This window comes from Ursus arctos, unplaced genomic scaffold, assembly GCF_023065955.2.
Source record: "Ursus arctos isolate Adak ecotype North America unplaced genomic scaffold, UrsArc2.0 scaffold_13, whole genome shotgun sequence".
Lineage (NCBI taxonomy): Eukaryota > Metazoa > Chordata > Mammalia > Carnivora > Ursidae > Ursus > Ursus arctos.
In genome coordinates, this window is record NW_026622797.1 from 5,739,820 (window position 1) to 5,765,856 (window position 26,037).

Here is a 26,037-nt window from a genome sequence, read left to right on the forward strand (position 1 = left end):
ATATATTGATGGATTCAGTTCTCTAACAATTTTGTTTAGAAATTTTTCATCGATGTTCATGGATGAGATTGTCCTAGAAGATTCCTTCTTATAATGTCCTATAATGAAATTGTTGCTATCAAGGCTATGCTAGCTTCATACAATGAGTTGGCATGTCATATAATATTAATAATAATATTATTATTCTCATTTTATAGATTAAGCAATGGTGTCACATGGAGTAAAGCAACTTGCCCTGGGTCCAATGGCTACTAAATGGTACCGCCAGATTCGAAGCTGGCTGGTCTGATTCCATAGTTTATGCTCTTAGCCAGTATACTGTCCTGTTGATCTGCATGTAGGATTAAGAGTTTTAAGAGCTAGTAAAGAGAAAGTTCATTGTTACAGAATGAATAAAGAATAAGGTAAGAAGCCAAAAATCTCTAACCAAACAAATACCAGATCCTGCAAACCTATAATAAACATATATATATAGAGAGAGGAGAATGAACATAATGGATTCATAAAGAAGAGAACAAAACACTATTAAGAAGCAATAATTAGAATAAAAGTAAGTTACAGTAACTAACAAAATATTCAGTGAAAATTCTGGAAGATGATCTTAAAGAAATTTCCCAGGAAGTAGAACTAAGCCGAATCGGGAAATCTGAGCAAAAATATAAAGAAATTGGAGAATCAACCCACAAATTTATATATATAATTTATATAATTTAAAATTTAACTATAATAATATATATAATTTATTTCTATATATGCAGGAATTATAGACAGAATTAGAGAATCAACCCACAAAGTAATTATATATATATAATTTATGCATAATATATTTATATATAATAATCTTATATATATAATTTATATACATATGCAGGAATTACAGACAGAAATAAAATAGAGGGAGAACATTATTACAGGAGGAATACATGAATGGCCTCTAGTGTTGAAAGATATATGTCCCTAAATTGAAATTTCCCAGTACAATGAAGGAACATACAGCCGCATCAAAGCATATCAACATAAAATTTCACATCACCAGAAATAAAGAGAATATCCAGAAAGCTTTCAGAGATTGGGGGAAACAGGCCAAAGGCAAATAACCAAAAACACGAATAGCATCAAGATGTTCAAAACAAGGTAAAAACTTGGGAGACAATGGAGACAAGACCTCAAAATTCCAAATGAATGTTATTTTCAACATAGCCAAACTAATAAGTATGATGGAAGGATTTCCAGACAAGCAATGATTAAAACTAAACTTTTCATGTACTTACAGGAAACTACTGGAAAATGTGCACTATAAAAATGATGAGGAAAACAAGACAAACAGCTAAGGAAAAAGACAGTAAACCTGAGAGAGGAATAACAATGGTGTTAGGTCACTGGGACCAGACTGGAGCAGAAAGAGAGTGGAAGGACCCAAAACTCCAGAAAAAGAAAGAAAATTGATGTTCTGAACATTTGGAAAGTAACATTCATTTGCTAGATCTTAAAGTATTTAAAAAAAAAGTAAGTATATACAAATCAAGCAAACTAAATGAGAGACAATTATCAATGCTAAGCAAAACAAGTTGTCTAAGGAAAGAAATGTAATCATAGTAGATGTGTGATTTGTAGTGAATAGGACTGATGTGATCACAATAGTGTAACAACTAATTATTAATCTGACCAAAATTGTGATATAACTATATTGTAAGGATGGAGGGGGGAAGAAGATAAGTTTGTGAAAGAGAGCTAAATTTTTAAAAGTTGAGATGTAAGTGACATATAACATTGTATTAGCTTCAGGTATACAATGTAATGATTTTGTGATTAGTATAAATTACAAAGTGATTACGGCAATAAGCCTAGTTAACACCTTTCATCACATATAGTTACAAAAAAAGTTTTTCTTGTGATGAATGCTTTGAATATCTACTCTCAGCAATTTTTAAATATCACGGTATTATTAACTATAGTCAACATGATGTACATTACAACCCCATGACTTATTTTAATATTTTTATATATTTACTTTGTATATTCATATTTATTTTATGTATTTATTTTATAACTGGAGGTATGTACCTTTTGACCTTCACCCATTTCTCCCACTCCCAACACCCAACCTCTGGGAACCACCAATCTCTTCTTTGTTATCTATGAACTTTTTTGTTTTGTTTTGTTTTAGTTTCTTGAGATTCCACATATGAGATCATATGGTGTTCGTATTTCCCTGACTTATTTCACTTAGTGCAATGCCCTTGAGGTTCATCCATGTTGTCAAAAATGGTAAGATTTCCTCATTTTTTATGGCTGAATAATATTCCATTATATATATGTGTATACACACACACACACACACACACACACACACACACACACACACGATTTCTTTATTCATTCATTCATCCATGGACACCTTGGTTATTTCCATATCTGGCCATTATAAATAATGTCACAGTGAACGTGGGGGTGCACATATCTTTTTGAATTAGTGTTTTTCTCTTCTTCAGATAAATACCCAGAAGTGTAATTGCTAGATTATGTTAGTTCTTTTTTACATTTTTTGAGGAAACGCTATACCATTTTCCAGAGTGGCTGCACCAGTTTGCACTCCCACTAACGGTGCACAAGGGCTCCCTTCTCTCTACATCTTTGCCAACAAGTTATTTCTTATGTTTTTGATAACAGCCATCCTGACAAGTATGAGGCGATATCTCACTGTGGTTTCGATTTGCATTTTCCTGACAGTGATGTCAAGCATCTTTTCATGTGCCTATTGGCCATCTGTGTGTCTTCTTTGGAAAAATATCTATTCAAATCCTCTGCTCATTTTTTAAATTGGATCTGTTTTTTGTTATTGAGTTGTATGAGTTCTTTATATATTTTGGGTATTAACCCCTTATCAGATACATGATTTGCAAATATTTTCTCTCATTCAGTAGGTTGCTTTTTCATTTTATTTATCATTTCCTCTGCTGTGCAGAAGCTTTTTAGTTTGATATAGTTCCACTGGTTTATTTTTGCTTTTGTTGTGAGAGCTAAATTTTGATCATTACTTGGTAACTGGCAGTCTCCACCAAAACCATAAGGTTGGGAACAATCAGACAGTGGGAACAACTTCTCAAAGTAGTTCTCAAATCAAGACTTTTTTCTTGTGATTAATGATCATTTCTCCCTTTTATCTGTAACCACAACAAATTATTTGGGAGTCCTTTTGCATCTTATGGTTGTTTTTTTTTATTTTATTTTTTACATTCTACCTTGGCTTTTTTTTATAAGTTATTGCCTTAACTTAATTTTTCATTCTTTCCCTACTACTTCATACAATAACCATCTATTTTAACCCACTAATGGTTACTTTTAAGGCCTAAAAGCTTAACATTATATTTTTCTAATTATTCACAGCATGAAAGAAGCAACATCTCTTGATACCATAATTGTAAGCTAGAAGATGATCATTCATCTGGTTCTACCAGCTCATTCCCTACCTTGTTCTCATTCCCAGCATCTTGTGGGAGGATATGGGGTGTCAAGTGTCATCCTGGCCCTGGTCAGCTTGGCCTTGACCCAGCAGCAGCAGCAGCATCAAGAGGGGGGCTTGTTAGAAATCCAGTCCCCAGACCCATCTCACAGCTACTATGTGGGACCTGCATTCACCAGGTGATTCATACGCACTTGCATGTGCTTCATACGTACTTGCAGGTGCTTCATACGTACTTGCAGGTGCTTCATACGCACACTGAAGTTTGGGACATGGTGCTTTAGAGGCAGGCTGTCTACTTGGATTGGTAAAGATTGTAGATCTTGGAGTTGAAGGTCAGGCAGTGGAGGAAGGACCAGCATCATACTCTCTCAGGGTCAAGAGGTTTACTCTTCTTCCACAGGCAAAAAGACACCAATTTAAGTAGCTGTTTGTTGTTTTAAACATGATGCTATGTTTTTTCTAAGAACCAAGTCTCATACCAATTACATCTTTACCTAGAATATTTTTATCGATATAAATTGATCCTCTAAACATGTGAAACTTTTTTACATTAAATTCTACCTTTCTACAATTAAAATAACTATTCCTTCCTTCTTTTTTCTTATTTGTCCCAATATATCATTTATTTTTAAACTATTCAATTATTATTTAGTTTTATATACAGGGAGTTTTTATTCAGTTTTTTTCCACAAACCAATTTGAAAGTTATTTTTCATAGCTAATATATTTGACTTCATGTTTTTCACCTTATTTATGCTTTTGACACTTAACACTTCCTTCCTGCCTACTCAGTTTTTGTCATTTTAATATGTAGGTTCTGTTTTAACTACTTTGATCCTTTTCATGATTTTGAAGGCTTACATCCAATTTCCTTGGATTTTTAGACACATTACTCCAAAATAATTACTTGATATTTCATGCAGTTTTGAAACTCTTTTCCATCAACTTAACTCTAGATTTAGTGGCTTTTAATATTAACTGCTTTTCACACTATGACATCCTCATTTCGGGGTCCTTAACTTGGCTTTACCTCCTGAGAGTTGGAGCACATTCTCAGTAAGTTCTTGTATGAGACAGGTAGGCATTTACCTATGAGTCCTCCTTCTTTTTTTTTTTTTTTTACAAAAATGTTCATGCAGTTTGTTATGTACATCAGGTCTTTTACTCATGTGAACAGAATGAAACGTACCCAAGGTGGCTCTCTTCCAATGCTCACTGTTGTCTGGAATTTACTGTTGGTAAACTTCTTAACCCTGGTTACTTTTATTTCTTTGTGTGTAGCTTCCCCCGCCCCCCTCTTGTGGGTTTCTGCCTCTGTCCCCAAGATGTCATATCTCCCTGAGTCCTGAGGATGTCAGACCAGTTTCTATGGGCTTCTCCTGGCTCCTGCACTAAGTGCTGCGGAGGTATGCTCTTCCTCTCATTGTTCAAGATGTTTCCTTCCTTGTGTGCAGCAGCCTTGTATGAATGGCCCCATGTGGCGGTGTTAGTGCGATTGCTCTGGCTGGTCCTGAAGACAGAGATTCCCAAACCCGGTGCTTGTGACCGCTCTTGGTGTCTTTTCATCCTTCTGGCCGTTACTGGAATCCCTTTCTGAGTTTCATATGCAGAGTTTCTAGAGGATTCTTTCTGGTATTACTCTGCTGGATTTTGATGCATTCATGTTTTCCTAACCAGATGGAGTAAATGGAAACCTACATCCCATAGTTCACATGGCTGAGAGGGTTCATCTCATCCTTGCCCTACAAAGTTTTGCTCTTGCTCTCAGCAATCAGTGATCCATTGTCAACCCTGACTACTTTATACCAGTATTTTTTGAAGTCTTGACCCAGAATAACCCAAGAAGGTGGAAATCAGAAAGTGGGAGGAAAGGGGAACAACTATAACTGTGCCATAAAGCAACATAAATGGAATGAGGTTTTAGATGCACACTCTTCTGGTTATTACTGAATGGCCGCACTTGGGGTCTTGAGCCAGAGAGAGAAGGAGAAAGAAAAAGTGTCTTCTTATCTGTTTTCATATTAGAAAGCCTAGAGACACTGAATGTGTCCATTTTTTCCTATCAGAATGATCAGCCTTGTAATTCAACCCCAGATTCTAGAAGTAGATAGGCAGCTCAACCCAGTCCTTATCCTTGCAGGGAATGTACGTATTTTGCTTTACTAGTATAGATATTAGTTAGAATTTGAGGACAACTATTCAAAAACTGCTAGCTGGTGATGGTAAGGTTAATTTTTGCCCTTGGAGACAGTCAAAATTATACTAATAGTACAGCTTGAAAAATCAGGTACGCACGCCTGTTACATGTTATGCCAATTATGTGCATCAGCCTACTTCCGGATCAATTAGCTTCTATCCAGAATTCACCTGAAAGATTTAGTTTATGCACGTAATGTTTTTTACACTGTGCCAGAACTGTGCATGATCTTGCATAATCAGTATTCCTTCCTGAGAAAAACTGACTTTTAGTGATGTAAGTAGATTGAGAACAAGCCAAGTTAGATTCAGGGTCAGTATATAATAGCCGAAGCCCAGGACGGAAAGCATTGATATCTACCAAAATAAATTTTCATTGCCTTTGGAATGTTGAATTATCAAATTCATATACAGTTCATTTTACCTGACAAAACATGTTTACTGAGTTCTTAATAATGTTTTCACTTGTGAGCAAATTACCTCTAGTATGTGTGTACTGTAAATTTTGTCCTTAGAACACATCACTTCTCTTAACTCATTTAAATATCTTTAAAATACAGATCAAACAAAATTGAAAATCAATTCACCTTGGTCTGCAATGCTCTACTTCGGTATGTTTTAACCGTAAACAGTATAATCAAAATATTACTTAGAAACTCTCTTTCTGCCCTTCAGTGCTTTCAATGGAGGTATGAGTGAAAAAGTCCTGAGAAAACTGTGATCCTAACAAGAACAGATTCTTTTAAAGAAAAGAACAGATTTCTGGATGTTGCTGCTATTGTGCTGGGTGCAGGGGCAAAGGCTCATGTACTGTAAAGATAGTTCCTGGGGAGAATGTTCTGGGCCTTTTTATTTGTCAATAAAACTTGTACATCATGCTTTAGAAAATGTAGCATTTCGGCTAGAATTTAACATATTCAAAAATTGTGAGCTCTTAGAATAAATCACATTTGGAAAGGATTTTACTGTCACTCAGTATTATATGTCCTTCCTGAAGGACTTCAAAGATCAGCCCTTCGACTCAGCTGATGCATGAGGGGAGAGGAAGGCTCTTTAAAGTGTCACTTCTCTTTCCATGTTACTTTTCACAGAAGGTCGCCTGTCCTTTTGCTTGGTTTTACTTCTATGTCTTGGTGGAAATTTGGAGGGGTCAGTTACAGATCTCTTACAAAAAAAAAAATCTCAGAAACATGAGAGCAAGCTTCAGAGTTGATGCAGTTTAAACAGTGACAGCAGAATGGCCAAAATCTAGAATTCTAATGATACTTAATTCAAATCGATAAAAAGCCCACCATAGATAAGATGAAATCATCCAGCCTGTGGGAAATGACCCTATGTTGAACTATTTAGTTCCTGTTTCGGTCAAAGCACATGGCAAGGCACCTTTGAGACAGTGAGGGTGGGCTTCCCCTGGATCCTAGGATATTGAGCAGGTGTCCGGTCAATCATCCCAGGAAGTGGTTCATCCTGGACTAGGGAGTGAGCCAGAGCTTGCAGTGGGGGAAGCAGGCCACATGCCTAGGGCAGCTGTGGCTGGGAAAAGGTGGGATGTCCCTGCCTAGGAGATGTTCAGTGCCACCCCTCCGCTTTCCAGCAGCAGCGTGGATGGATAACTCTGGTGTGCACAGAGCCTGGGGCATGATTGGTGGGTGGCAAGGGCCTAGGCCTGGCCATTCCCAATCTGAGGAGAGGCCACCATCCCCTCCTGGAGCCTTGTCCCAGGATGATGGCTCTATTATAAGGGTCACCAGCAGCAGCTGTGGAGCGAGATGTGGAGGCTGGACCCAGAGCAACGCAGGGCTTGTGTGGGAATCTTTATAGACTGTCTCAGTGGCAAATGAAAATCTCAGAAACGCTTTGGAAGGGGGCTGCTTTCAGACAACTAGTCCAAAGAGATTCATGCCTGAAGAACCTGGCCATAGAGAGAAAGCATTTCATTCTACAAACAAAGAAATAAAGTCAATGACAGGGTTACTCTAGAGTTTCCCCAAGTAACCTATCACAGATAAAAAAAAAATTCAAATATTTGGTAACATTAATTCTTCTCCATTGCAGACTTTTCTTAAAATTATGAATCCTACTACCTAAAAGATCCTAAATAAAACTGGGCTTATATTGTAATTTAAAAACTAGGTATATCATTTGAAAAGAACTTGGAAGTTAGTGGTGGCGTAGAATACAAAGACACATACTTTACTTTTGTGTGTATAAATTAACATTAATGCTTCTGTCATTACTGGGAAGCATTTTAAATAGTATAAACCCTGTGCAATTTAGTTTATTTATGTGCTGAAGCCTCAGTGCAGTATCAATAATGGGATAGGGTAGATTTGGGATGTCTGGCCTCGTAAGTCAATCTATAAAACTCCCGCAAAACCTGGGGATAGCCTCAGTCTGTTGTGTTTTATTGCTTAATTAGCAAGTTGTCAAAAAGCGGCACCTTCCAAACTGAATGATGCTTTTTCACCTGTTCACTTACTTTTTATCGGGATAATGAGCTGTGGAATGACAGGAAGAATCTTGTTCCCCCCGTGTTCCAGCATGTCGTGGATTCCTTGCCGAGCAAAAAACTCATAGGGAAATGTCATTTCACAGAGCCCATCAAAAAACAGAGGCAGATAATGATGGTAATCCAGCTTCTCAATTTCTACCTGAAAGGAGAGAGAAGAAATGCCATGTGAAGACAGCAGTGGGGCGAAGCATGGCCGGACCAGCTCTGAGCTGTCACCAACTCAGGAGGAGCACGTTTCTCGGGACTTTGGGAAGATTTTATTAAGCACCTCATCTAACAAGTTGAAGTACGTCATCATGCCTTTATTCTATTAGCAACGGGTTATAATCACTGACCTTTAAATTTTAACAGATTAGAAAAATAATCAACATTGGGAGCATTTTGGTATTTGTTTGGAGGTCCTTTGGTTAATATTTTACCATTTGGCACAAATGCAATATTGAAAAGGATTCAAAAAGTCCACCGTATGTATGTTCAAAAGATATATGTTAGAGTGAAAAAAAAAAAAACAGTTGAAGAGAGATTAGCGTTTGAATTACTAACAAGAATCTAAAAGGGATGGCACACCAGTATATTCCTGGGGAATGTGTCTTTTCAGGACCTGGCAAGTATGAGAGTGAGGGATAAAATAGAATTGGGTCAATTTCCCTGGATCCTGCATGACACGGAGAATGTTGGTGCTCTCAGGTCACCTCAAAACTCAGAATATCCCAATCTCTCTCAGCTGCTTCATTTGGGAACAGAGATAGATCACTTTCTATTGCTAGCTCTTCTCCCTCAATAACACTCCCAGGACTTCTTGTTCTCATCTTTTTAAGAGCATCCAGCACCAACAGCTAATGGAAACAACATCTCTGGGGTTGAGAAAAGAGATAATGTGTTGCGAGCTGCAGGAGATCTGTTCTAGCCCGGGTCCTTCACTGTCTAGAATATCCATGACCTGACTTGCTACCTGCAAGGTGACAGAAGTGATGGTGATATCATGAATGGAAAGAAGCCAACAGACTCAGACTGAGGACACAATCCACTTACAGAGCAAAGGATGCAGAGTTTCCAGTGAGAGGTGCAAATTTCCCAGGTCCTCAAGTCCTTGTGAATGCACCCAGCATTCAATTACCACCTTATAATTACGTGAGGAGCCCATTAAGACTTTAGAGAAACTGCCTTTTACATGAGGAGGTTTTAATACCTTCTAGCTCTCTCAGGTTTGTGGAGTTTCTAGCCACACGCCTGCCTGACCCTGCAGATGAGAAACTGGTAACACCCCCACCACATTTCCAACTGTCTACCGTAGGTTGAATCAAATGTCCTGCATTTCCCCAAGGAGGTCTGTCTTCAGTCTGCTCATGGACTGCCTAGCCAACTAAGGAAGTAAACAGTCAAGAGTTGAATGTTCAGATGTCCTCTTGGAATTGGAGCTTGGCAAATGAATCCCAGAGGGAGGTATATATGGACATAAATTTTAGTTTATATTCCTTGTGTATTCATAAAATTTACTTTGTTCATAGTAAAATTTTATGGAATATATATCCAATGCCAGCCTTCAGGGATTTTTGTGTGTTTGAAGACATTTTAGAACACTATTTTGTACAACTAAAAAAGATACTGCTACATCATTCAGCTCCAAAAGGTAGAGTGTTGCTATCAATTTTACCTTGTAGCCTAACTTCATAATAATGTCATCTGTATAATATTTTTCTATATTATTGATGTTTTTCTAATTCTCTTTCTTCTATCCCACTGTCACACTTGCACATGTGTGTCCTATAAATAGCAAATTACTTAGTTTTGTATTTTAATGTGATCTAGGACTTGTCCTTTTAAAATACTAAGTCATTCACATTTATCGCTATGTCTACTTTAACTTCTGTCATCTTATTATTTGGCCCCTGGTTGTTGTTTTACATTTACTTTTTCCTTTCTATTTTGCAGGATTTTTTTGATGTAGACCATTTTTTTTGGGGGCGAGGCAATGATTTGAAAGATAAGATGGCCTGTTTAAATCTTATTGCTGCTTTCTCAAACATTTTTAAATGACTTTAGGTCACTTGGAAAAGCAAATTAAAAATCTCCTACTAAGACTGTTGATGTGCCATTTCTTACCTTGGAATTCCATTGATTTGTTTCTTTGTGTGGTTTGGGGCAACAATCCTGAGAACGTCCACAATAGCAACAGTAAAAACATGCCGTGTTTATGATACCAGATGCTATTATAAATTCTATATGTATTAGTTCATTTCATCCTCATGACAACTCTAAAAGGTGGGTATTATGAGTATCTCCATTTTCAATGTGGAGAAACTGAGGCACTAAGAGGTTCAATAACTTGCCTAAGGTCTCCAGCTAGAGAGAGGCATTGCTGAGATCTGAACCCAAGCTATCTAGCTGCAGGATGTGATACTGCCTCTCAGGCTATGTTGTTAGGCATGTAGAGGTTCAGCATTATTATAATCTCCTGGTGACTGTTACATTTATTCTCATGTCTCCATCCCCTTTATCGTTACTAATGCAGGGTGCCTTCGTCTACTCAAATACCAACATTGTCATAACCAGTTTGACCGTCGTGTCTTCTACCCTTTTACTTTCTTCCTCCCTCTGGCATTAAGTTTTAACAGTATCTTCTCTTTTTTTTTTTATTTTAAAGATTTTATTTATTTGAGAGAAAGAGAGAGCACAAGCAGGGAGTGGGTCAGTGGGAAAGGGAGAAGCAGACTCCCCACTGAGCAGGGAATCCGACATGGGGCTCCATCCCAAGACCCTGGGATCATGACCTGAGCCAGAGGCAGAGACGTAATCAACTGAACCACCCACATGTCCCTAACAGTATCTTTCCTAAGTAGCTGAAACCTGCATTTATTTTTTTACCCTCCCATGTCACAACATGTCTTAAAACAACAAATATAGAGTACACACGATTCTTATTCTCCAAAGTTTTGAAAAGAAAGAAAAGCAATGGAAGAAAGAATAAAGGAAGGGAGAGAAAAAGGAGGAGGAATCAAGAGGCAGCAAAATGGAATGAAAGACCCAGGGAGAGAAACTGGAAAAGATCATCCCTAGGTCTCTAACTCTGAGCTCACGGACCACAGCAGTTCCTTTCTACCGAAAGTCTTTTCCTGCGAGTTCTTCCTCTGACCCATTTGTTATTTGGCATATCTGCTGTCATTGTAGATCTGTTGCCTTAAACAAGGGAATAAGGACTTGCCCCTATATTTTGAGGTCACAAACTCCTCGAAACAGTATAGATATTTCTCTACTTGCTACAGGGTGAATTTTTTTGTACATAACTTTATTTGCTGGTTGCATACCTTCTTGGGTTCCACTTTTTATTGTTATACTGTTTTGGGTGACGAATGTGGCCTAGGCCTTGGGAAACCCTCTTATATTCCTTTACAGTCCAGAGCTTTCACATGTGTTTTGTTTTGTTTTTGATAATATATCCAAGTTCTCTTTGATGTACTTTTGTTTCTGAAGAGCTCCTGCCAGCTACGGCCCAATTTCTCTTGTCCACAGTTATGTAGTCTATGCGTCCTCACTCCCCTTCTCTCCTCAGACACTTCGCTACCATGCCACTGCAGGTGCTCCTTCCCAGGTCACCAATGACCTTCATTTTGTCTAACCCTCCTGTTCCTTTTCTGTTCTCATTATATGACACACTTGATGCTGGGCCTCCTGACACCACACTCCCAGCACTAGGGGTCATCCTTGACTTCCTCTCTTCAAATCCTGTGTTCAACCCATAAGTAATCCAACTGATTTTACCTCCAAGCAAATCCTGATTTCATTTCCTCTCCCACCATTTTGCATATTGCCAGCTTCGTTTAAGCCGCCAGCTTGCCTTACCTTGATTACTCCAACAGTCTCCTAACTAATTTCCTTGTTTCCATTTTTGCCTTCCTATTTCCATTCTCCACACTCTTGGGTCCTGACCTGTGGTTGCTCCTGACACAGGTCTCAACAGGGCCTCCCCGATCCCATTGCTTCATATCACCCTTCCACAGCATTGCTCTTTGGAGCCACTGGTGCCTTTTGTCCCCTGACCAGCCCAGTCTCACCCATTGCTCCTTAGAGAGTATCTTTGAAAGAACAGCTCCCCTTCTCTCCAGACCTCTCACTTGCTGGCAACTCCTTTCATCTAGAGTTCAGATCAGTGAGGTCCTCTTACCACAGCTTACCACCCTGTTTGATTTGCTAGGTGGCCTTTATCACTTATTCATTGCTCTTTCTTAAATTCTGTTGTTCAGGGAGTTGACATTGCCTGAAAGGGTGTTTGGCACATAACAGGTGAATGAATACTCAACAAGCATGTGTTGAATTTCAATTCTGACCTTTCAAATCTGTCGTCTGTGCTAACTCTTTGAGAAGCAGACTCAGCCAAGGGAACGATGGCCAGATGACAAATGGCCATCTCTGGAGCTGAGATCAGGGACCATGGCAGAATGAACAGAGAGCCTGGTGGTGAACACTGACCCTGTAGCATGTTGAGGTATGTAGGTTTCTATAGATTGATGCTTTCTACAACTTTGCATACTCTACAAATAAAATGCTATGTTTTCCCCATTAGGATTACAGTGATTATTTACATTTCATGAATTTTTTGAGTATTTTAATAGATAATCAGAATGGCTTGCTTCTTCTATTTACCTCATTTCACTACAAATCATTTAGGGATTAATTTGCTATTGTCTATTTTTAAAACTTTAGAAGGAAAAGTTTCTGGTTTTCATAGTATCATCAAAAACAAACCTATTAATGTATGTCCATAAGTAATATATTGGTAATAATAATACAAGGTCTTCTTTTTTCAAAAATCTAGATGTTGAAAATAATTCAAGATTAAAACCAAAATTTAAAGAAAAGTGAGGAAATCCCTTATATGTCTTTGTGCATGTATTTGTCAAATGGTTACTATCCTTTAGAACGCTTCTAAAGGTCATTTTTGCTGTTTATTCAGCAATAAACTTTTTTTTTTTAGTTATATAAATCATTTTGCTCTTAGGATAACTTGTTTTAATGACATATTACACTTTATATTTCTTTAGTATTACTATAAAAGTAGTTTTCAAACTTTTATAAAATTTGGGACTCTTTCTTCAAAGTTTATGCTAGAAACAGAATTAAAAGAAAGCTCTTTGAAGTAGGACACAGAACAAGGCCATTTTAGATACATCACGTAAAATCACATGATAATATACTGATTGATGACTACTTGGATGTTAACTCCAGAAACATCAATTAGTTTTACTCACAGAATTTCTCTTGCTTTTTAAAATTTATGTCTTATAACTTTTTAAAGATCACACAGTACTCACAAGTTATCTCTAAATCTTACAGTGACCTTTGGTCAAGAGCAATAAAATTCTAACGTTACCCAGCCTATCATATATAACTTTTTATCCCCATAACAAATGTATAAGGTAGTAATGCTATACTGAAAGGTCAGAAACACAAGGAGGTAAATGATTTTCATTAAAAACTCAAATTAGAAACTTACTCTTACATTTTCCATATCCTTGCTTCAATTAACAAATGAAATAAAACTGGTAATATGTGTTATTACAACTCCTATCATAGGAACCGAAGACCTTGCTTAGAATCACAAACCAATCTGAAAAAGTGTAATTGTCTATTAATATATTATGACTTCATTTGGACTCACTATGGCATTTCTAAAATAAAGCTTCAGCTCCACTATTCTTCCTAGAGGAAGCTGGTGAGTTACTGCAAGAGGTCTTACAAATTATAGAGGCATTAAACACTGTCTGTGGATACTGTATGTAACAAATTTCAAACATGGATGTACTTTTTTTTCAAATGCATGTAGGTGTGGTTATGATAACTGAAAAAAAAAGTCATTTTAAACTTTTTCAATGATACTGAATATACAATTAAAATTATGTACTAATGCATCAAATTTTTGATGCAAGAAGACCTCTGAGCATGAAAAATGTTCTTTAATGTCAAAAGGAGACCACACACAGGACGTAGACAAGACTAACGTGGATCTTTAAACTGCTACAAAGTCTAAAATACACCAAAAGGTGTTCAATGCAAAGTCGATGTCAGGAAATCCTCAGATGCTAGACATAAAGACAAAATCCAGAGTCACAGAGGTGGTGTCATGTGACTTAAGAAAGTAGCAGATACGGACCAGATCATAAGACTAGGACTGAGGTTTTAATGTCTCCAGAGTCCATGTAAACAGGGCATTTAGCAAGAGAAAGGGGGTAAGCTGAGACTCTTGCATAGAACTGGGGCCCTACAAGGGCTGCCCCACCTGTGGAGGGGAACCAGAAAGTCTCTCCTTGAGTTTGTGGAGACAGAAAGAAAACTTGTGGAAAGAGAAAGAGAGCTTGGTCTGTGACAAAACTCTTGATGGGAAAGATCTCCTTTGAGAAACAGAAACCCAAATGGAAATCTAAAATAAAAAACAAAACAAAAAAAATTACACACACACACACACACACACACACACACACACACACACAGTTCCCAGACAGTGGAAAGGAAACTTCTGGGGCCCAGACAAAGCAAATGGAAAATTGTTAATACTTCCATGAGCTAGGTGCATAGCACTGCCACAGAAAATGCAACTCCAACTAAAACTTACCACTGTCATGGTGATGGAGCCATGTAAGAAAGACTACATACAACAGTGAGCATGGGAATGAGCTCTGGAACTAGCAACTAGAAATTACATGAGTTCTGGAACTAGCAACTAGAAATTACAGAAAAAAATCTGAAAAGAATTTTTTAAAGTGGGGGCACTGGGGTGCCTCAGTCGGTTAAGCGTCTGCCTTCAGCTAGGGTCATGATCTCGGAGTCCCAGGACGGAGCCCCACGTTGGGCTCCCTGCTCAGTGGGAAGTCTGCTTCTCCCTCTCCCTTTGCCCCTCCCCCTGCTTGTGCTCTGTCTGTCTGTCTCTCTCAAATAAATAAAATCTTTAAAAAAAAGAATTTTTTAAAGTGCTAAAAACATAGAATATTTCATTTTTAGAAAAGAACTAAATAAAATTTCCGAAGAATATAGAACATCATTAACTTCAGAATCCAGTTGTTGGATAATAGATTTACCGTAGATGAAAAGAGAAGAAGGGGTCTGAGTCAGAGAACCTGGAAGGCTAATGCCACCTGACTTGCTCCCACATGTGACCCTGGGGAGTTCCAGGGAAAGGAGGTATTTGGAGAAATCATGGCTGGGCAGCTTTCATAATTGAAGAAAGATTTGCATCTTCAGATGGAAGATGCAAATCTGAACACTTTTCAAAAAAAAACTATAAAACTCCAAAGTCAAGGAAAAGATTTAAAGCAACTAGAAACAAAGGACAGATGACATATAAAGGGTCAAAATTAGGCTTGAAATTACACTTCTCATTAACAAAATAGATGCCACAAGATGGTAAAAACCCCTCGACACAGTAAAGGAACAATACTTATTAATCTTCAGTGCTGTACTCAGCTAAACTAGCATTCAAGATAAAGACAAACTGAATGTATTTGACCAAAATGGAGATTTTTGTCTGTTTGTTTTTTCAACCAAGAGATCATCGTCCTCACTACGGGATAAAATGTACTATATAAGCTGAACATAGGACAAAGAAATGAGATGCAAGAGATAACAGTAAATAAATTATTGAACAAATGGATAAGACCAAAGAAGCATTGACCAAAAACTTTTTAAAAATCATTGATTATGGTGCGGTTACAAAGTGAAGTCGCAATACTAGAAAGGAAAAGTAGAGAAAATGACAGGAAGGTGATCTGAGTCAAAGTAAGTTCCTTGCATTGATAGGGATGAGGATAAAGTTATTGGTTAACTTCAAAATTAATTAAGCATATTAAAGTGTAAGGATACCCATAAAAATAACAAATAAAATTAACTTCCAGGAGAACAGAATGTAGTAGAGAGAATGGATAAAGCTCTATCAACCCAACGGAAGGCTGGTTAAACATCCCACCTGGATGTCTGAAAAAAAGGAAAACACGTGGAGAGGAGAAAATATGTAGGTTGAACACAAATATAGAAGTAATCATCTTAAGTATAAATAAATTAAATTATCTTATTCTCTTAAGAATTTGTCAAAAAAGAAAAAATATACTTCAGTTATAAATTTGTTTATAAGGATCACATTCAAAATATAATGGCAGAGAAAAGTGAAAAATAAAGGTATGGTAAAAATAAATAAATAAATTTGATATAGGATAAATTCCTGGAATGGAAATTGCTTTCTCAAAGGATATATATATATATATATATATATATATATATATATATATTTAAAATTTTGACAGAAATTGACAAATGGTGCTTCATGGGATGGTATTAATTTATATTTTCATCAGCAATAAATGACAGGAGCTGTTTTCCATTATTTATTTGAAGAAAATGCTGTCACAGTTTGATTTTTGACAATATTAGAGGTAAATATTATTTTGGTATTGCTTTAAGTTCCACTTCTCTTACTGTGAGAATAATAGCCTTTTTAAAGACATTTTTGAAAGCTATTTGTATATCCTTTTCTGTGAGTTGTATTTTCATATCCTTTGCCATTTTTTGGTACCCATTGACATTTGTTTTCTTTTCTTTTTTTTTTGAGCTCTTTTTTTTCCCTCCAAATTCATTTTTTAAAAAATTCCATTAGTCAACTTATGGTACCTTATTAGTTTCAGATGTACTGTTCAATAAATGAGCTCTTTTATGGTAGTGAGATTCAACTTTTGTAGGTTACTTCCATAACATTTCAAACATTTTGAAACATAACGTTTCAAAAAATTGTTTTTGCCATGCAGACTTTCATTTTAGAATTCATTAATCTTTTGCGGGGTTCTGAATTTTGAGTCATCATTAAAAAGATTTTTTCCCATATTGTAGAAGAATAGAAACAATTAGAAAAATCAATTTATAATGGTTAGTTCTCATATTTTTACAATTTCTTTATATTGAAATCATGAATCCATTTGTAACTTTTCTTGGTGTAAGGTGAGAGACTTTCTTCAAACTGTAACTTTTTTCCAAGATGTTACCAATTTGGACAAGTTTTAGACATAAGGTTTACTTAATGGACCTATATAAAACCTTGCATTCAATAATTAGAACACATTATTTACAAGCATACAAGGGACAGCTTAGAAAACTGAATAGTAGTAAGCCACAAAGTAAGTTTCAAGAAATTCCAAAATACCTATGTCACATGCGTTACATTTTCTGAAGAAAAGGATAGGCAAATTTTTAAGCCCCACACATTTGGAAATTTAAAAACACTTTTAAATCACTCAGATCGAAGAGAAAAATCCTTATAGAAATAATAACATGTTAAAAATTGAATCACAGTGAAATTACCTAACCTTAAAAAAAGAGAAAAATGCCCATCTGCAAAGACTCTTTTTAAGAACAGAAAAAGAAGGAAAAGGATACAAGTCACTATCGAAGGCCAGCATAACCTTGCCACTACGGTCAGGCCAATCTCACTGAATCAAAATAAAGTACTAGGCAAACTGAATTCAGTGGCTGGTTCAAAATTATGGCCAAGTATGCTGTATGACAGAAATACCAGGATACTTCAATATCATGTTTAAATTTTTAGATCAAAAGAGGAAAAATGAGATCATCTTCTTAGAGCCAGATAAGGCATTTGATGAAATCATTCATTAAAAAATAAAAACTCCAAGGAAAAACCTACAGCAAACATCATACTTTATGGAGAAACTTTAGGAACATTCTCATTATGGAGAAAGCCATAGAAAGGAGGCAAGGAGACTGCTGTCATCATTTCAACATTGTACTGGAGGTTCTAGCTAATGAGGAAAATAAAATATGTATGAATATTGGCAAAGAAGAAACAAAACTCTTGTTATTTGAGGATGACATAGCTATCTACATAGAATACCCAGAGAACCTACAAACAAGTGTAATTAGTAAGCGAGTTCAGAAAAATTGCTGCATAAAAGATCAGCATGCTAAAAATAATAGCATTCCCATATGCCACTAAAAACTACATAGCAAGTATTTTTTAAAATATTCACAATAGCAAGAAATGAAGCAAAACAAACTGTTTAAGATAATGACTAATAAAACTAACAGTCAATGCATAAGACTTCAGGGAGACAATGACAAAATATTATTGACAAACACAAATGGAAGACTGGCACAGGGTTCTATGAACAAATGAATATACTGACTATAATCATGGATGGGCAGACTCAAACTTATAAAGATGGTGATTCTGTCCAACTTAATCTATAAAGATTGGAGAGTCTTTGTGGCATGTTGGGACCACATTTCAAGCACTGGCAAAGTGAGGATTGGAGCCTGGTTCTTCTTTGCTTTGACCTGTTCACCTTTTTCATATCTTGATGGCTTGTTGTTTCATTACAAATGTTGAAGGCTCTGTCTAGCTGGCAAGTATTAATTACTGAGTAACAAATCTGGACTTGAGAAGGGTGAATCAAGCTATTTTATGGAATAACCTTATTTTAAATTTCTGTCAAGAATGCTAACAAGACAGCTAAAGGTCAGTTGTAAGCAGATCTCGAATTTATGCACACTTAACCTTTATTATCCAGGGATTGTATGTTCCTAACTGCAGCAGTCAGTGAGTGATACTTTCAACTGTAATAAATAAAAAAATAATGCCTTGTTCTGTAGCTTTGAACATTCCCACCTTCTGTCACCTGTCATAAAGTTAAAGGAATTGCCCAAAAATCTTAAAAGTGCATCTTTTAAAACCAAAGGAGCATAAAAGGAGCAAAATAGGTATTAATATAAAAGTTTCTCTTTCCTTGATCACATCTCTCTATAATGCTAAAAATAGTATAATTTTGTCACAGGTAGAGAGGAGATACTTGTATTCTTGGGATAAACAGTGTTAACAAAATAGAGAGGCAAGAAACAGATGATAGACCTGAAAAGTCCTGCAGTTTTAGGAGTTGGGACAGAGTTAAAAACAGATCATTTGCAGCTTTTACCACTAGTATTAACTGCAAAACATGGCATTATTTTACCAAAACTCTCCTTGAACTAGATAATGTACTGTGAACTTTAGTGCACTCAACGAAATCAGCAGAATTAAGGAGGTTTGGAAAGGATTAATTCAGGTGAAGTTCATGTCCTGAAACAATTTTTAAGAAGAAATTGTTATGATGGCAGTATTGGCTGCCTCTTACGTCAGCATATAATTTTGCTATGTACTTATTTTGCAGGGATTAGATACAAATTTATTAAAGTTCCTTAAACTCAGAAGTTCTTACATTTCTTAGTCAAACTTCACCTAAAAAACTAAAGCAAAAATTATAGTGACTAGCTTACACTAGTTATAAAGCCAGGGTGAATGTCAAGGAGAGATGGGGATATTAGTGGGTAGAAATATCACTTACTTCCTTGGATTCATGCTTTAATATTAGCAGTTTGTGGAAAGAATGGATTGTGACACACGGCCTTTATGGAGAGTACCTAGGGTTTGTAATCAGGCAGATGGAGTTTCAAACCCATCACTGGCATGTACAGAGCTCCATCATTTTCTAATTCTGTGACTAGTGGAAAGTTTCTGTGCCTTTCTGGCCCTTAGTTCACTTTTTGTAAATGGATAGCTAATTCCCTGGGTTATCAGAAGGATTAAATGAGATAGCATGTGCTAAATGATGTTAATTCCCTCTCTATTCTCTGAAATAATACACTCACCAAAAAATTAAGTAAAATTTCATTGTGGTACATGATGAAATGCTAAATGTGGGGGTACATACATAGGAAGATGCCCTGGCATATAGGAGGTAGAGATAATTACGGGCTGGAGTACACAGAACATGTTTCATCGGGGGGGAGGATCTTGATGAGCCTTGCAAGATGGGAAGAGAGGAGCATACAGAGCAAAGGCACGCAGGCGGGAATTGGGCACAGCATCGTCAAGAGACAGTGACTAGTTCAGTAATGGAAAATGTTGGGGAGGAAGGAAGGCACCTTCTGTGCCCACTGTGTCCGGACTGAATACTTCAGGCATAAGTGAAATAAAGACGGTTTTCCAAACAAGGGGCTAGACATGATTAAATGCCACTTAAGAGCCAGCACTTACTCATCGTGCATGACAAACTTTATACCCATTGAGCAGCATCTCCCCATTCCCCCCAGTCTCTAGGAACTACCATTCTACTCTCTGCTTCTATGGGTTTAATTATGTTAATTCTTCCTATAAGTGGGATCATCTAGCATTTGTCCTTCTGTGTCTGGCCTATTTCACTTAGCATAATTCCTCAAGTTTCCTCTACATGGTCACACACGGTAGGGTTTCCCTCTTTTAACGTTTTGAGAAAGCTTCATATTGTTTTTCACAGCAGTTACACCATTTTCCGTTCCTATTGATAGCATACAGGATTCCCTTTTCTCTACATACTTGCCAACCCTTGTTACCTTTTGGTAATAGCTATCCTAACAGTGAGGTGGTTTATCCCGCTGTGGTTTTTATTCCCATTTCCCTGAGGATGAGTGATGTTGAGCGCCTTTTCATGTACCTGTTGGCCTCTGCAGGTCTTTTTTGGAGAAATGTCTATTCAAGTCTTTTGTCCATTTTAAAGATTTATTTATTTTTAGAGAGAGTGTGTGCATGGGGGGAGGGTGAAGGGAGAGGGAGAGAGAGAATCTCAAGCAGACTCCTGCTGAGCATGGAGCCCCACACAGGGCCGGATCTCACAACCCTGAGATCATGACCTGAGTTGCAGAAGTTCCTTGTATATTTTGGATATTAGCCCCTTATCAGACATAGCTTTGCAAATATTGCCTCCTGTTCCACTGACTGCTTTTTCTTTTGTTGATTGTTTCCCTTGTGCTACAGAAGCTATTTATAGCTTGAAATAGTTCTGTTTGTCTATTTTTGCTTTGGTGTCACATTCAAGAAATCATTGCCAAAATCAATGTTAAGGTTTCCCCCTATGTTTTCTTCTAGGAGTTTCATAGTTTCAGGCTTTATGTTTAAGTCTTTAATCCAGTGTGTGTGTGTGTGTGTGTGTGTGCACGTGCATGCGTGTATGTTAAAAGAGTATAACCAGACAGTGAAGTACAGGATGACCTTAGAAGATCAAAATATAGGAGTAAATGTCTAAGGGTAGAATCATCAGCTAACACAGTATAGCAGAGGAGCCTGAATTGGGGCGCTGCCCTAGAAGGTACTGTGAAAATGACAGGAGAAGGAGAGAAAGAATGTAAGAATACTGTTCAGGATTGGATGATTAACTGGACATGGGAGAGTAAAGAACTTGACAGAATCTTTGTACCAGCTTGGTTTCCAACATGCAAAACAGGTGGCATGGCATGGATGTTGGGCCGAGGCTGTATCACAGGCCATACGTTCAGTTTGAGATGCAAACTATGAGACCTCTAGGTGGAGACACCTAAAGATTTAAGATACACATTTTGGGTTTTGGAAATGGTGAGGCAAACTGCAGAGTCATTTCATAAAGATCGTGGTCTCCTAACAGTGTGAAGTGAGGACATCCCTGAGAGAGTGTGTGAGGACTGTCCCCAGCTAGGAAAACAGAAGAGGCAGAGAACTTGGTGGTCAGGGAGCTGAAAATATCGTGCAGGACCACTAGCGTTCATGAGCTTTGCACCAAGGAAAAACACGGCTGGAATGCCCTGCTAACCCATCACAGGGGAAACACATGCTAATTATTGGAAATATGGAAACTGACAAAGTACGTGAAATTGGATATGCCAATTGTGGAACCCAATTCAGGTACTCATTGTTTTGTGGCAATGTAAAAGTAATTTTTCCCCCCAGCAGGATATGAGTATTTACAAGGGAATTTGGACCACTGCATGAAGAGAGAACAATTCTCACCACCTAGAAAAGACTATGTTCCTGTCTCCCCAAAGCTCACATCATGTGAGGCCTATGCATGCACTGGCCAACTTTCCAGTCTGTGAACCAGTCTTCATTCCCTGCAACACAGCCAGGAGCAAGCGAGGAGACCTGGGAAGACGCTATTGTTAAAAATAGCCCCACAGTTTTATCAATTAGAGTTCAATTAGATTTCTTTTTAAAAACAAAATACCTTTTGGCATGCTTCAGCTTACATAGTGTTTATATCTTGCGGTAAAACTAAAATTAGAAAATCGAATTTGCTCCTCTCCAAGTGCTGAAAGAATTGGACTGTGTCACTGGTAAAATGAAAAGAGAGGTAATTTGGGTGCCTGGAGCATTCCAAGGAGGTAGTTGTCGACAGAGGAGCCAATGTGGAAGGCTTCAGGCGAGATGCCACCAAACCACTGAAAAGCACATCAGCCAGCTTGATCACGTTTTCGCGTGTGGAAGGCAAGTTGCGAATGTGAGCTGTGCGTTCTGAGTCAGGAGAGAGGCCTGACAGAGGGGCACAGAGTGCACTGGCTCCAGAGTCCTCTCTCCTCCGGTACTGGTATGGACGCAAGCACGCTACTCAGTCCCTCTATGCCTCAGTCTCCTTCTCTGCAAAATAGGAAGATGCCAGTGCCTGCCTCCTAGGGCATGTTGTGAGCTAGTGCGTATAAATAGCTCAGCACAGTGCCTGGGGACCAGAGGCGCTAGCTGTAAACTGTGAAACAGCCAACAGCCGCCAAAGAGCCCTCTCCCGTTTCCATGAGGAGTTCCTTCTTTACAAACTGCAAGCATCAGTCTACTTCCTCTGCATTTACCACACTCTTTACATTTTGATTTGTTCACTTTGTGGAGAGAAAAAGGATCTTCTTTTGGCTATGCCAACATTTTCTTAAACTGTTATGGTCCTGCTGTCATTTTGTCTAAAGTGATTGAAGAACAGAGGTCATCTGTGAAGGACACAGAACACGGAGCCTGGAGAGCTCACAGGTTAAAGCGGGGCACACATCAACGTCTGCCAGTGATTCAGGGGACTTTCAAGTAGGTCAGAATATCTTTATAGAAAATGACACCATCTTTTTGAGTTTGTGTGGTAGAACAATAAATCTAGGGGATAAAAACATAAAACGGTGAAAATCTCATCTGTATTAAAGTAAAATGGTACTTTGTAAAATGTATTTTATTTGAGTACCACAATAAGGTAGTTTGTAAAACAAATATGTATATTGGCTGGTTAAATAACAGTACACAAAAGTTTCAATACCGCATTTATCAGCTAGAACCTCTGCCAATTTTTTAACGAAAAACTATTATCTGTCTCAAAGAATCTCTGCTTCTGAGTTTAACCTTGGGCCACATAACTAGGTCTAATTCTTTTATAGCAAATGTAATATTTAAAATGAAGTTATTTTGACATTTTGGAATTGTATACCAACGACACATATACAATCCGTACACCAGGTTGTAATTCTGGAAACCGACATCTTAAATCCCAATAAAAGCAGAGTTTTTAAAATGTCACCATGCTTTCTTTGTCATAAGAAAGACTAAACTTCTTAGTATGTGGTATGAAGAGTATTTCCTTTAGTCAGTGAAGGTTACAGAGAAAATTCAAAACCACATGGAGTGAAAGGGTCATTCTCATTCTCATTACACAATTTACGGATTCAGTATCTCTCTTCTTAAAATAAGCCCTGCCTTTTCCATGTCTGCTAAGACAGCTTCTTTAGAGAAGATCAAGTATTGCTGTTTAGGATGTTCTTTGGAATTCTGCTCTATCTCTAAATTCTTTACATCACTATTCTCTGTGCTCCTGAGTTCTCTAGACCTTGGGCTTACTGCCTTTTGTTATTAATGGCACGTGGCCACCCATGCAGCTAATGTGACGCCATCATGTTTCAGCTGCAACAAAGTACATGAAGATATGTTTGCATACTACTTGTCTTTGAAATGTCCTTCACTAGATATATCCAGGGTATATCCTAAACTCTCCACCATGGTAAAGAATCTGTTCCCAAATTCCCAGCTTAATACTCTGGCATTTTGTTCCCACAACCTAAGCTCCAATTACACCAAATATCTTCTACTCTGCTGAATAGGTCCTACTTTCTTGGAGTGCTTTTCCATTTTGCTATTTATCTATTTATTCTTTACGAAATTTTACTAATGCTGCATCCTTTTCATCTAATGGTAGTGAAAAGCACAGACTTTGGAGCATAAATCCCAATCTTGCCTCTGCGTTTGCCACTGCCACTAAGCACCTGTATGTCCTTGGGCAAGTCACCTCAGTGTCTTCATTAAAATGGGGGTGATAATAGTATATACTTCAACTGTCATAAATAATATATTAGTTCATTCATGCAAACCATCCAGAACTGTGCCAGGTACATGTTAATCATTATCACTTTGCTTTACTGCAATAGCATTGGACACATTATATTACAATTACATGGGTCATTATTAAAAGTTTGCTCAAACATTTACCTATTTAGTAATATGAACTAGACCTCCTGTTGCCTTTTTAGGTGGAGTAGGGAAGCAGTAGGAAGGAGAAAGGTAAAGAGCAGGGAAGGAGGGGCTCCTATATGGTTCAGTGCATTAAGTGTCGGACTCTTGGTTTCTGCTCAGGTCATGATCTCAGGATTGTGAGATTGAGCCCTGCATTCAGCTCCACACTCACGGGGGAGTCTGCTTGAGATTCTCTCCCTCTTCCTCTGTCCCTCCCCCTGCTCGCTCTCTAAAGGAAAATAAAATAAAATAAATAAATAAACAAATAAATAAAATCTAAAAAAAAAAAAAAAGGTCAAGGAAGGGACTGTACAGGTTGGGCGGGGGAGGTGAAGAGCAAATTGTTAGCATTAGAGCCCCGGAACCTCCCACTCAGGATGGAAGCCCTGCATGTGTGTGGAGGTGTGTGTGTTATAAACAAATGGAAAGGGTGGAGGGACATACTATGGTTCATGAGCATATTGGTAAAGGATTGTGGTTGACTGCTGTACTTGGTTTCTTAGGACATCGCCCAGGGAAGTAAATCATAACAGACTGGAGGTAATGAGTCAAAGCTCAGGACAGGATAGGTGAATCTCACCAGCACCCTTGTGAACTGAGCTTTGGATCCAGCCAGCCACTAAGCTTCAGAAGCAGCCATTAAGCATCGTAAGTGCCAAGAGAATAGACTAAGAGCCCATTCCCACCATGGATACCTCCACAACAGGTACAAGGACAGAGGCCCACACTGAAGAACCCTGTGAGATGACCTACAAGCTCAACTGAACGTCTGAGAAAGTGAAAAGACAAAGGCAACGTGAGGTTGATTGCAGATGCTCTACTCTGCCTGTATGAGGCCATCTAAGACTCCTCCCATGCCCAGGTGATGCTGACTGGGAAGGAGAGAAGGGAGTGAGGGAAATGAAACACTCCAATGGGGTCAATTCCAAAAGCCTCTCTTTCCCTCTTCCCTCACCTCCTGGATCTCATGATGGAAATGAAATGTCGAAAGCAAGAAGAGAACAATTACAGACAATAAGGAGGGTTACCATGTTTTGCACATAGGACACATTTATTCCCATCACCATACGTCTCCACACAAGTGTGAATGCACATATGCACACAAATGTTTATACTTTGCCTCTCTTGTTTGGTCTCTCTTTATATTTCTGTTATATCTGCCCAGAGTTAGCATGTCACAGGGTCTGCCCCATAGACCTGGATGAATGGATGGATGGACAGATAGATGGAAAAACAAGTAAATGAATGAATAAACTGCTCTTTAATTTACTCCACCCTCTCCGGATAAATGTCCTTTATTTTAGGGTGTTTCTCTGGGAATTTCTACAAAATATGTCAAGCAAGTATTGGCTCCAGACCTCCTGGATTTAGTCATCTGGGAGCAACATGTCATTTTGCATGACTCTAAATCATTCATTTCAATCCCCTTTTGATTCACAAGTGAGAACCAGAATTCCGTTTAGGGTAAAATGACTTGCCCAAAGGCAGAAAGTGATTGAATTGCCCACTCATCAATCCTAA

The 26,037-nt window shown here is 37.9% G+C and overlaps 1 protein-coding gene and 1 long non-coding RNA gene across 4 annotated transcripts in view; one reads left to right on the forward strand and one right to left on the reverse strand.

Annotated features, from left to right (window-relative positions):
• The window catches only part of PACRG (parkin coregulated), a 497,419-nt gene that overhangs the window by 211,608 nt on the left and 259,774 nt on the right, over positions 1-26,037 (reverse strand). For both annotated transcript variants that reach the window (XM_026505177.4, XM_057311208.1), the window contains exon 3: positions 8,142-8,313. In XM_026505177.4, coding sequence (XP_026360962.1) covers positions 8,142-8,313 — 172 coding nt within the window. The remainder of the gene's footprint in view (positions 1-8,141; positions 8,314-26,037) is intronic.
• LOC130543563 (uncharacterized) lies at positions 12,532-25,789 on the forward strand. Of its 2 annotated transcripts, none has more exons than XR_008959008.1 (2): positions 12,532-12,657; positions 21,940-25,789. It is a non-coding gene; the product is annotated as an uncharacterized LOC130543563 (long non-coding RNA). The 2 variants fall into 2 exon arrangements; XR_008959007.1 differs by having other exon boundaries at positions 25,020-25,789.